The sequence below is a fragment of the Artemia franciscana genome, chromosome 11 (assembly GCF_032884065.1).
Source record: "Artemia franciscana chromosome 11, ASM3288406v1, whole genome shotgun sequence".
Taxonomy (NCBI): domain Eukaryota; kingdom Metazoa; phylum Arthropoda; class Branchiopoda; order Anostraca; family Artemiidae; genus Artemia; species Artemia franciscana.
The window spans coordinates 36,176,489-36,190,109 of record NC_088873.1 but is presented as its reverse complement, the minus strand read 5'-3'; the positions used below and the strand labels follow the sequence as shown (position 1 = coordinate 36,190,109).

The following is a 13,621-nucleotide window of genomic DNA, read 5'->3' as shown; positions in this document are numbered from 1 at the left end:
TTTAAGTTCTAATAAATTTGTTGAAATTAAAATTGTAAGTTATAAAAAAATACAAAAATAGTAAATTATATAAACCATTCCGCTATAAAAGATAAATTAAAACCTGTTCACCATAATTTTTTGTCTTTGCATTTCTGACCACTATAGCGAGTGAGTTAAGCTTTTTACTGTAAAAAGAAATGGTCTTGAACCATCTTTTGGGTTCTTGCACTCTTTGTGACAATTTGTATAGGTCAAACTATTTAGTATGCTACATAACTCTGTGGCATCGCTTAGTTGCCATGATAGTAATGAAGAGTGGTAAATGAGGATAAAGACACAACTTGTGTATTCGTAAAAGATATATTAAACATTAAATACTAGTTCTTTTAGTGGTCTAACAACAAAAACAGAACGAAGAGATAGAAATGCATAGAAGACATTTAAGACGAGGGTTTTAAGTATAGGCAAAAAAAAAGTAACAATCACTGTTTCTTTTTAAAAATAGTGTTTTAATAAACAGTGTCAGCTTTGATAAAATCTCTAAAATTTACTAATAAAAAATTTTACTTTTCATAACAACCTAAAGCATCTTTCCGCTTTTTAAAGTTCAATATATTTTACTTAAGTTACAGAATTTACAGAAATTACAGATGAGTGTTTTTTTTTGTATATATATTTTCCTCAGGAGTGATTGTTTCAAGCCAATTGTCCTAGGAGATTGGCAGAGGACTCATTCGAATTGAATTTAAAAGTCTCTGTGTCCTTTTAAGTGACAAAAAAGATTGAGGGACAGCTAAAAATTAAAAGTTCTTAGAGGCTAGAACTCCCGTCCCCCGGCCGCCTCCCCTAAATTCAGTCGGTTAAAATTTTGACATAGCCCTTTAGTTCAGAATAGCTGCTTGGTCCAATAAATACGCCTTTGAGGATAACATGACCTCCCACAGCTCCAGCGGAAAAAGCTGTAAGTTGAGAAATTTGTCGATATTGTTCACTTACAGTATTCGTAATTGTAATGTACATCCTGTAGCCTAGTGATAGAGCATTTATCTGAAAAGACGTTACCAGTTCAATAACCGATTATTCTTGACTTGAATTTTGAAATAAAATAATATACTGGAGGTATTGGTATTTACAGGAAAATTTTTCCAAGGAGGGGAACTTCCGATCTAATTCGAAAACATCCGCGAGAAATTTCCTAGAGGATATATTTGTGCAGGGGGTATTTTCTAGGTTGGTGGGTGAAGGGATATTTTACTTGAGAGAAACTTTACTTCGAGGAGTTTTATTTGGGGGGGGGGGGGAGGAAATTTTCCATGGAGGGAAGATTCAATGGAGCATGATTTTCTGAAATTATTTGAAAAACGATCAGAGATTAAATAAAAAACATGTTTTTCTATTCAAGAGTAAGGAGCAACATTAAAACTTAAGACGAATAGAAATTATACCCTATATTAGGGGGTTGCAGCCTCCTCAATGCCTCAATCTTAACACTAAAGTTTAAATTTGTGTCCCAATTTTTTAAAGACGACTCCTGAAACACAAGAGCCGTTTGATTAAAATAAGAAGCTCTTCTAAAAGTACTAAAGAACCTTAGTGTGAAGAGCGAGGTACTGAAGCTGTTGGCGTCAAAGTTTGACTCTTTGTCACAACTCTACTTTTCAAAGTAATAAAAAAATCTTTAGTGTAAAGAGCAAGAGGGTGATTAGGGGGCAGTCTCTTTCATACACGGAATAATTTCTGCTCGTTTTAAGCTTTAATGTCACTCCTTACTGTCAGTTAAAAAAGCTTTGTTTTTTTTATTTCATTTATAAAAGGATGAATTGTTGCTTATTGAGCTCTGAAGCACAGTAAGCAAATTATTAATTAAAATAAGTTTCATTAAATTCTATTGAATGCAATTCAACAATTGGAATTGTCTACTGAACCCTAAACATTACAAAACTCAGGTGTAATTAGCTTGTTGAACTTGTGAAAAGCATTGAAATCTATTTAATCTAACGCTAACTATAAAGATCAGATCAAGGTAAGATTACTAACCCATATCCGATGTATTATCTGTCAATTTTCTCTTTGGATAAATACAAAGGGTATAAAACTTTAATAATTAAATCAACTAGTTTAAATTATTAAATGACAGGAATTAGAATAATCTGTGAATTTTGTGAAGGCATAGTTGATTTTGGAATAAACTGCAGTTCCTTGGATTTTTAACAGACTTGGAAAGGTGTTGAACTAGGTTAGGTGAATCAGGCTAGGCTATGCTTCAAGAATGGATTTAGGCTAGAAATGTTAAGGTAGCCAACAGTCCAAATTATTCTAGGGTCTGAACTTAATTTTTGTGAAATTCAAAATTTGGGTAGCCTATTAACACATAATTGGGACTGTTGAGAAGGAATATGTCCAGAAAACATCTTTTACTTTATAATATCCAAAAAATTATAGTTAACATATTTTAAAGGTGCTTCTATTGACTTTATCCCCAAACCCTCCTAATTTTCAAATGTATAGCCTAGTCTAAACTATATATCTCAAATGTATTTTGCCATATATCACTCTTGTTTCAGCTTATAGACTACCTGTAAATTGAATAAATGCTGTTGGAATCAAGAAATGGAAAAACACATAGCCTAAAAAATATGTAAGGTAAAATTCTAGTGGATTGACTTCTTGCTATCTTGGAAAGTTGTTGGGTTAGGGAATTGAAATTCTCAGGGGTTAGTCTATAAAAAAAAGTACATCCTGGGAAAGTATTTTGAGGTCCCTATACCCCCTCCCTCCTCCTCTATATAATGCAAATTTTTGTGCATACAGTTTATATTTTGGTCAAATTTGATCCCATATTACTATTAAAAGTGTAAATCCTTGCTTACCTTAGAAAAAGTTAACTTTTCACTGTTTTTTAAGCTACTATATTCCATAATTAGATCACCAGCATTGTATGACAATTAATACCTTTTATGGTATAGTCAAGACTGGAATGTGGGAATTTAAACAAACCCTTTGGTCAAGTCAAGATATTTTGACATGTTTTATGTAAAGGCCTTTAAACAAGGGTGAATAAATACGAGAAAATCGGACTTAAAGGCTTTCTCACTCCAAATTTCAATTAAGTACAGGTTATCCTTAGCAATCCTTCTTGTAATTATTTTTACAATATAATTTTTTTATGTTAATCTATAGAAACTTTCAATATTTATTCATGAAAGAAGAGGCTTTTTTAATTTTTGTCACATTGATGTAATATCAAACATGCCAGCTATATGTGATTACTATGGTGCTACAATGCCCAAATAAATTAACATAAGAAAATTATATTGTATAAATAATTACAAGAAGAATTGCTAAGGATAACCTGCACTTAATCCTAATTTGGATTGAGAAACCCCTTAAGTTCACTTTTCTTGTGTTTATTCAACCCTCTTTAAAGGCCTTTAGATAAAACACTGTCAAAATATCATTATCTTAACTTGACCAAAGGGTTTGTTTAAATGCCCAGATTTGTGTCTTGACTATACCATAAAAGGTAATAATTGTCATTCAATGTTGGTGATCTAATTGTGGAACATAGTAGCTTAAAAAACAGTGAAAAGTTAACTTTTCTAAGGTAAGCAAGGATTTACACTTTTAATAGTAATATAGGATCAAATTTGACCAAAATATAAGCTGTAATGCACAAAAAGCGGCATTATATAGAGGAGGGGGGAGGGGGTATAGTTAGGGACCTCAAAATACTTTCCCGGGATGTATTTTTTTCTCTAGACCTACCCTTGAAAATTTCAATTCCCTAACCTAACAACTCTCCAAGATAGCAAGAAGTCAATCAACTAGAATTTTACCATAATTTAGGCTGTATATTTGCACATTAGGATCTGTGGTGATAAAGTATAGTAGGCTAGAAGTTCTCTCAAAATGTTTAGTAGCCTAACAGCTGATATGAGTAGCTCCTCAGAAAAAATCATTTAATAAAATAGTGCCTTTATATTCTGGGAAATTTGTTGCTGTTCATAATTCAGCTACAATAAAAGTAAATGCATCATTTGGTGCCTTTTTTGTGCTCTTTCATAATTCATTAATTGCTTCTAGGGGAAACTACATTTTGAGCCTAAAAGGACTCAAAACAGCCCATAGTAACTCACATTCTTCATACAGCTGTCAAGGAATAGAGTCATTGACCATGATTACAGTTCCACCACTAGGTCAACCACATGACAATTGGTGTTTGCTTTGTTCATCTAAACTGATTTACATGGCAATGTTTAAATAGGGGTTATATTGTCTTCACAACAGAGTTCATTTTCATACTGAATTTTCTGAATGTTGTGTCAGTAGATATTTTGACAGAAAACATTTAGCTCATTCATTTTTTAACCTGCTATGGTTTATCCATGTTTTTTTTACAGCTATACAAAGAAAGCTTTAGCTGGGATGAGAGTTCATGTCATTTGTACAAATCACACATTTTACACAAGCCAACTAGCAAGAAGATTTTTTAGTTAATTCTTGTGATTCTGCATAGTATGAGTTTGTATTACCAATTCATGTGTAGTATGTTTTACCAAGCTATTATCACTATTATCACTTTTACCAAGCTATTATCTCCAGACAATTACTCCCCACCCCCACATATTAAATTGAGCAGCCAAGGAAAAGTATTGCAGATAAAATGAATGAATGAATAAAGAAGTGGTTTCAGAATGTTCTACCTATACTCCAAGATATGGGTAGAATATATTTCATTGAATAACCTGGGCTATTTATTTTATTTCTTTTAATTTTTTTTTGTGTTTTTGGGGGTTGAGTTTCATAGCAGGGTAAGATAAAGGTTAAAGAGATATGAAATAATTACATACTATGCAAGAGTTTCCCTACAATGGAAGTGAACAAAGATAGTGGCTGGGATTAACAATTACTTTCCATTAGCTTTGTCTAGAACCAACTTCTATATTACAGTATACCAGTTCACCCCTTGCAATCAAGAATGTGTCAGTGGTTTTTATTTTTTTTTTCATCTGAAGAGTCCAACTCCAAGTTAGAACCAGGAAAACTTAAGATGGACCAAATTTCTTATTTGAAATAAGCAAGCAATTTATTTTCTTTAACCTGTCCTGCTATGATAACTTGAGCCCCAGCCTTAAAAAGATGAAAAAAAAAAGAATAAAAATATAAGAATAAATCCTTAAGATATTTTATAGCCTACCTATTCCACCTATATTTTGGATTATAGATAGAACATTCCAGAATCATTTTTATTATTATTATTTTTTTTTTAATTTCCCTTTGGCTTCTCAATTCTATTTGTGTGGATAATTTTGTGTGTGTGTGGGGGGGGGGAGAGAATTGGCTGGAAACCCCTATCACTACCCTTTTCTTATTTCTAGGGCTTGGAAGATTTAATATTTGATTGGTCTAGGGTATCAACATGAGTTTCAAGCATTATTTTGTCATAGAATTTCATTTCCAAAACTAAGTTAAACACTAATAACTTCGTTTGTGTCCTAAAAAAATTATTTTTTCTTCTACCTTCAAGGTGCCATTGATATGCATCAAATATCTTTGATTTGCCAACAACATGCCTCTAAACTGATTGCCACAAAAACACAATTGATACGCTGAAATGTTACCACAGAAAAGACTGAACTTTTAATCTGTATATTGGTCATTGTTCACATTTGTGAGGGAGCAATGAGCTCTTGGGCATAAACCCAGCTTGTTGGATTTGCCTCTTTTTTGTGGAATATTCCTTAAGCAGTCAAGCAGAGTCATTGCAAAGAGGTTCCAGGGCTCTAAGAGAGAGAATAATCCCTCTGTAACTCAACATTTGCTCTTGCTTTTCTTCTTTTCCCACAGAAGTAAAAATATTCCTGCATGCTAGTCCTTTGGGACCCATTCCGTGGGCATTACTAGAGAGAAAAGCATCTGGAGCCAAAGCAACATCAGTGGTGCTGCATTCTTAAGGAGATCAGCTGAATTCCACATTCCTGTAGCTCTGCTGTTTTTCAAATACTTTGCTGCTGACTGGATTTCTGCTACCATGAAGGGAGTTTCACTTCCATCTGTTGGTGGTTTGCAAGTGCTGGCTGTAAAGGCTTGCAAGATCCTCATCAGTCTGAATGACAACATTGGCATTTAGGAGATTAGAGAAGTATCCCTCCATTAATTTAAATGGGCAGTTTCATTTTTGAGTTGATGGTTATCTACAGACACAGTTGATCCAAGCAAAGGAGCTTTGCCCTCTGTAAGATCACAGAGATGTTTGTTGTGGCTGCTGACATGACTTTTTGCAGCAGCATCCTCCTGATCATTTGGCTTCCTTTCTTGAAAGCAGGAAAAAGCCTACAGCTTGTTCTTCTGTGGAATAGTGAGATACAAAACTCAAGGAATCAGGTAGCTAGCTAAGTCCAATATATGCAATGATGTGTTCTTCTAATAATTGTCATTTAATATAATTTGAACTGAGACACGAAATAGATTATTCTGTTTACATTTTTCAGGAATGACTCCAGTTTCAATTCATCAATCAGATTTTTTGTTAAAACCCTAAAAGTATTACTGTATTTTATATAGCTATATCTACATGCCTTTTATAATGTTAAGAATACTATTTTGATCTTCATATGTTTGATGACTTGCTACTACAGTGTTGTTCAAAAATGGAGTTTTTTTCTAAAAAATTGATTCTATTCTGAAAAATATTTTATATAAATATTTTATATTTTATAATGTTAAGAATACTATTTTGATCTTCATATGTTTGATGACTTGCTACTACAGTGTTGTTCAAAAATGCAGTTTTTTCTAAAAAATTGATTCTATTCTGAAAAATATTTTTATTTAATTACAAAAGACATTATGTACACCAATTTCCCATTCAAATGAGCCATTAAACAGCTCTCTATGGTTTTCCAGTGCCCTGCTAGCTGTGGAGAAAAATAAAGAAAAAAAGATGCTATCAATGCAGAATATTTTAGTTCAAGCAAATGGATTTTCCTTGTTATGCAAGCCAAAAGGACAGTAAGTTTCCTATGTAGGGGTTTCTGACAAGATGGTTCTTATAGTGAACTTCTTGTTTCAATCTGACACTATTTTCAGGAGTTATGGGCTATAGTATTTTTTAGTACTGGGTGTGAGCATCTCTTACTAGTTTGCAAGCTACTGCTGTAACCTAGATTATGATTGCATTCATCAATTTTGTATTGAAAATCCAGTTTTTGTAATTACGAACAGGAAAAAATCTATGGCTTTTTCTTAGTTTGAACAGTAAGAAATGAACCTCAGAGAATCAAGCAGCTAAATAAGTTAAATATGGTATCATACCCTAAAAGAGTTTACTGGTGATAATACTATCATTAAAGCTATGGCTACTGCTATTATTTAATATTTCAGTTACTATTAGCTACCATTTATGCTTTATTATAAAACTTTGTAAAAGATGCTTTTATTATAATAATTTGTAGCTGCTATATGCCTTGGTTTATTCTTTACTAGGCATCACACATCTTTATAACCATAATATCCATGTCTACATTCAGATTGAACTATACAGATACTTTGCATAATTACAGCTATATCTGATGAAACTTGCATAGTCCCCATTTATAACGAGCTGTGTTGATCCTTTATATAAATGTTGTGCAAAAATGCAGTTTTTAGCAAAAATTTATTCTATTTTGGAAAGCCACTTTTCTTGTTTTCAAGCCAATGAATTTTCCTTGTTATTCAAGCCAAGGGACAGTTAGTTTCCTATATAGGGGTACTGGACAAGGGGGTTCTTACAGTGTACTTCCTTTTTTTTTTACTCTAGTTCTAAGAGTTATGGGTTATTGTATTTCTTAGTATGGGATGCTATTGTCTCTTACTAGGTTGCTAGCTACTGCTGCAATCTGGAAAGAACTTCTTGTCTCTCTGAATCAGCCTGTTGCAGACAGTGTTGAGGCTTCTGTTGGCCAAATACTTCCTATAGTACATGGAACACATGTAGATATAAAACACATGAATAGGAATAAAGATATATGAAAACATTATGAAGTTGCAGAAAAAAGTAAGAAAAATTAGGCCTAGGCTTAGTTACCCAAAAAAAAAACTCACAATTACAACAACTAAACTGGACAAGTAGTATCAAATTTGAATTGTGTCTCATGGAATTTTGTAGGGTAAAAAAAAACAGGTCCAAACAAATAATCATTATTCCAAATGGTGACTTACAGTACTAAGGACATCAAGAGTGAAATCTGATTCTTTGAATTGGCTAAGCGGAAAATTATACAACCATATACATATTAAGAAAATAAGAAAACCCAGGAACTCAATTTTTAATGAAATAACCTCTACATGCAGCTAGGTACTATTGTCCTTAGCTGGCACCATGTTTGAAAATAAAAAATGTGTGTGAAATATAAGCAGACAATGAACAGCTGAAAAATGTATCATCAGATAGCTCTAGAAACTAATTTTTTATTTTTTTTATTTTATTGTTACAGCAAAAGACAAGCACTGCCATGAGTCTAAGCTTTGCAGTAATATGGATATTACTAAATTATTCAAGATTACAAACCTTAGTTAATAGACTTACCTACATATGTATCTTATTAGAAAGACTAACTAGGCTATCTATTTCTGTTGTATTTATTCCTTTAGTTGACAATGGACACACTCATAGAACCCTTATTTTCTTCTGATTCAAAAATATCAGTTTTTTTTTTTTTTTTACATATTCCTACTAGCCTTGATTTGTTCAGATGCCTGAGATGGAGCATAACAGTTGTACCAGCCTATTGATTATTGCATTGCTTGATGATCAGCTGCTGATAAATTGATGTTGCAACTGTTTGGTTGGGCTTGTTTGTAAACAAGAAAAGTTTCTGCTAATTTCTTTTCACCATTCAAGTGTGTCAACAAAGGATAGAATTTACAAAAAAAAAAGAAATCCTAATAGCTGTATAACAACAAATAGAAAGATAATAAAAATTCAGTTTTCAGGTATGAATAGACTGAAAACAGAGCCAGGAGTTCAAATTTTAAACTCTGTAATTTAGTATTCAACTGTTCCTGGAAAGTTTCTCTCAAATTCTCATCCTGGAGTCTACCAACATAACTTTCTGGGTGTTAGTTACCCTTTCCAAAGTTTTTATTTTTGAAGGAAACATGCTTCTAAAGAGTTTACTATAAAAAAAATTAATAATAGGCCATGCAATTATCCCTATTTTCTTCTGATTTAAATGTTCATTGAAAAAGCTTAACTTCTAATCCATGAAGTATTCAGTTATACCTGAAAAATTATGCCATAAATTGTTACCATCTTAGCTACAACTACAACCACTTGCCTGAGCAAGTGTTTCTCCACATATAAGCCTTTTATTGTAAATAGTGTTTAGTCTCCAAGGATAGACTGGAAGTAGTGTCTCAGGATTTGTGGTAATTTCTGGCACATGATGAAAATAAAACTAGAGTGAATTCAAACTATGAATATTCTGATAAGTGACATTTTAGTGATATTGAAATTTCCAAAATTGGATAATGATTGAGGTAAGAGTGCGTGAAAGTGGAGGTAAGTCTAAGTGTACTGGAAACCAGTGCTCATGCCCTATAGCTTATCTATCTAAATTTTGACAAAATGTTTTACCTTATTTTACGGTTTTCAATCTTTTGATTTAAGTCTCAAATTTAGTATTCTAGAGTAGACAATCACTAGAATACAATGAACTGCGGTTGGGAACCAGATAATAAAGACGTGTTTATCATTGAAAGTGTTTGGAGAAGCTCTAACATGGATTTCAATTTATTTAGGTCTGGGCAGAGAAGCCATTCCCTACAAAACTTGCTTTAAGGACTCCCTTCTCTGGCTAAATCCTTTGATGTTCCACCTCCAAGCCGGAAGTGGAACACTCCCATAAGATTGCTCCAACGAGCCCCTCCCCATGGTAAAGTCCTCAGACTCCCCACTTTCTTCCTTGGAACTTGCTTACAAAGACTGTTAGTTGATTTTAAGTTTAAAAATAAAGTATAATTTTGTTTTTTATTTATAGGTTAATCATGATGAAAGACTGAATATTCATACATTTATTCAACCATTGAGTTTTTTTTTCAAATGGCAGAAGTGGAAAAGTCGCAGTTTGTCAGGACTTCCAGTGGAAGAAGCTCTCTAAGAAAGCTGCTGCCACCTATTCCATCATCAGCTCAACCACAACCACTTCATCGGAGACAATCAATTGGTGCCACTGTTGGACAAAGAAATGTTTCAAACTTAGACAAAATTTTTGAGGAATATCGGTTGCTTGAACAATAGTATGTACATTACACCCTCCTAGGCATAAAAATTGCTTGAAAACACTCATATAAAAGCCCACTTATTTGTGTTTTTTATTTAAGAGTTTGTTTATTAATTATGTAGTTTATGTTTATATGTGCTCTTTGGCTAGTTTTGTGTTTTTGGTAAATTTCTGTCCTTTTAGGGGGTCGGAATGACTGGTGTGTCCAATGTTGTCACATACTCATATTTCCCAATTTGCAACAATATTGTTAATTGGAACCTTGCAGTTATGAAAATTTTCAAAAGATGCTAAGCAAATACTTTAAAACATCAATGCATTCAGCATTTTATTGTTATCCTTCCCCTTTTCTCTCCTTTTATGCTAAGCTTATTATTTATTGACTTATTACAAATAGTGACTGCTAGATGGTACGTGATTTGTTTTTTAATCGGATTCCAATTTGTCATCTTATTGTGTGTAACATTGGGAATCAACTCTCAAAGTACTTGTAATCTGTATCTTCATCTTAAAGTATTCTACTATAAAAATGCGGTATAAATCTGAATACGGATTGTTTTTCCCATGGACAATTGTACGTTGCATGTTCAAGAGTCGGTAAACCTGACAATCTATTTATATGCACAGACAATGGGACAGGAAAGAATGTTGTATATTCGCAAACATATATATATATATCTATCTATATTCACAGGTGGGACACAGGGACACAACAACAATGGCGCGTAACGACTTACGTGCGCGGGGGGCTTGGGGGGTGTGGAGCGCCACACCAACAGCTAGTTTTAAATAAAATTGCCCCAAGATTATGTCAGGCAAAAGACAACTTCATGCTTTAGCTATTTATGGGAAATTTTGAATTTAAAAAAGGTCTAAGATTTGTATCTTAGGTCTAAAAGGTCTAAGATTTGTAGGCAAAAAGACGTAAGGGTCTAGCTATTTATGTATAATGTCCAATAGAAGGTTCTGCATAAGTTCTTAAAAAGTTGATGAAAAATAACCTTAATTGACAACCAGGGACAACTTTTTTTTATAGATTGACAAAATTTTCCTCGTATGTCTGTACTGGTGGCTGGCGTTTACCCCCCTCCAGAAAATCCCATTTATTTATCAATTTATTTATTTCATTTATTTATCAATGGCGATTTGTGGTAGTTTTATGCTTGGAAGGTAAGAAAAACCAACTTGTAGAATTTGACAACGCTTTTGTCCGCAAAAACTTAAACAGTAAGAATTTTTTGGTTCCCAAATCCAACTATGCTTCAAAGGAGATAAACCTTCTTAAACTTTTTGGTGCTATATCTTTTTAGCTTAATTTTAATGGTTTTTCACCCGTGTTTTTTTCTTCTTTTTTTTTAATTTGGTGTCCGCTGCTGCTGAAAATTGCAGAAGTTTATATGGAAGTCTTTTTAACAAAAATGGATTTGCGGTTTTCTTCTAAGTTTTTAAGATACTTATAGTGTGTAACTTCCTTTTTTCCCCTTTCCTTAACACTTCTCAACGAAAAAAAAAATTACTCAAATAAAATTGTCAAGTTTGGAAAATCCAATTTCCTGCGGGGGGAGGGGTGGGGGTGGGATTCTCCGCGGTGGGGTATTTTTCAGGGTAAACGCCTAGAACCGCATGTACTTACCATAATCCTATTTCCTTTTAATTTATTCCCTTGATTTGAAACGTATTGGTCAAGAAAGAAATGGCTTAAACGAATGTAAAATTGAACTGAAAACAGTAGGCTAGGCTAGACTTTTTTCTGCTTAAAACAAAACAGCAACATTTTTCCGGGCCAAATAACTGTTTTTAGAAACTGGCTGACCAGTCTTTCAATGTTTCTTCCATAATCATAATTCATTTACTGCTTACTCTAAATACATTTTCCCGTTAATTAATTTAAGATGTACCAATAAAGATAGAAGTGATTAAAACGAAACTAAACGTGACAAGAAAACTGCCAACAAGACTTTTTTTTACTTGAAGAAAAGAAGATAACCTGTGATATTCTTTCAGGCCAAACAACTGTTTTTATAGACTGGTATTCTAGTTTTCTGTATTTATTATAAAGCTATTTACTATTAGCAGGGGCGTAATTTGTTATCGGACGGGGAGACTACTGCCCCTCCCAGAACCTAGAGTGGATCCCCCGAGACCCCAGTTCCTATTTCCCTGTTATTTCATTTAGAGTGTATTAGTCAAAAGAAAATAATTTAAACGAATGCAAAACGTGATGAGAAAACTGTCAGCCAGACTTTTCTACCTAAAAAAAGAAAAAAGAAAAAAAAAACAGTGATGTTTTTTTTTCAGGCCAAGCAACTTTTTTTTTACAGCTGCTTAATTTTCAACAACTTCCTTGGATTCTCCATAGAAGTCCAAACAAGAAGAAGAAGAATAAGCAATAATATAGAATAAATGTTGATTAATATAACACAGAGTAATGTGGCATAGTAAATTCATTCACGGTGGCATTATTTGCCTGCTGGACTTTAGGGGGGGAGGGTCATACCCTGATGCCTCGGTTCTTTTTTTTGGGGGGGGGGATATTCATCAACCCCGTTGGTCCTTTAGGCTCTGCAGTCAGAAGCTAGTTTTTTCTTCTATCTTCTTCCTCTTTCTTAGAAGTGTGTATTTTTGTTGTTGTTGTTTTCTTTCTTGTGATAAAGGAAGCATATCGAATTTTACCTCTCTGTCTGTCTTGTTGTAAGTTGATGTCTTATGATGTGTGTTGTGTTGGTTCAATAAAACATCATCTGCAGACTGACATACCCATCTTCCAGCATATCTATACTTATAATAAGTCTATTTATTCCCTTTCCTCTTCCAGCAAGCGCTTGATCGACCAGAAAATTCCGGGCTTGTATGTAATTCCGTCTTCAAGAAGCCTGTATGGTAAGTCGCCTGTTGTTTTGGTAAATCAATGTCTTAAAACCAACTCTGCAACTGTTGTGCGATTTCTAGAGTAAACCTACTTAAACCAGGTGGCTAAGTATTCACGCTTCACATTTTGTAAGTCCCCAAATTCTCTAGGTTAATGAAGATCGAAGGCTTAAGAGGTTGACACCGTAAACCATAAGACACCATAAAACTTAGAAAACTAGCGGGGAGAGTGAAATTTAGTGGGTTATCATGTCTTTTATACTGGCGACCGGACTTTCGCTTTGTTTTATGTTTAAATCTAATGAAGATTCGTGTGCTAACGATGATCTATAGCTGAAAGGCGTGATACCAAAGAACATGGAGCCCTGAAAGGAAAATCAAATTCAGGGGACTATCAAGCCTATTATGCTGGACAACAAAATTTAGCTTTGTTTCCTTTTAACTTCAATAACTTAATGAAGGCTTAAGCCTTGGAGATTAGGGGTTGACATGAAAGAAGATTGAAA

At 33.5% G+C, this 13,621-nt stretch overlaps 1 protein-coding gene across 2 annotated transcripts in view; it reads left to right on the top strand.

Moving 5' to 3' along the window:
• The first annotated feature begins 2,034 nt into the window (after positions 1-2,034).
• Positions 2,035-13,621, top strand: part of LOC136033151 (AKT-interacting protein-like) — a 32,318-nt gene continuing 20,731 nt past the window's right edge. Inside the window, exons 1-3 of one of the 2 annotated variants that reach the window (XM_065713802.1) lie at positions 2,035-2,069; positions 10,005-10,263; positions 13,063-13,127. In XM_065713802.1, the coding sequence (XP_065569874.1) occupies positions 10,067-10,263; positions 13,063-13,127 (262 nt within the window). In that variant the 5' untranslated portion in view covers positions 2,035-2,069; positions 10,005-10,066. Of the gene's footprint in view, positions 2,070-3,432; positions 3,506-10,004; positions 10,264-13,062; positions 13,128-13,621 lie in introns of those variants that run through there. The other variant, XM_065713803.1, reaches the window with a different exon arrangement.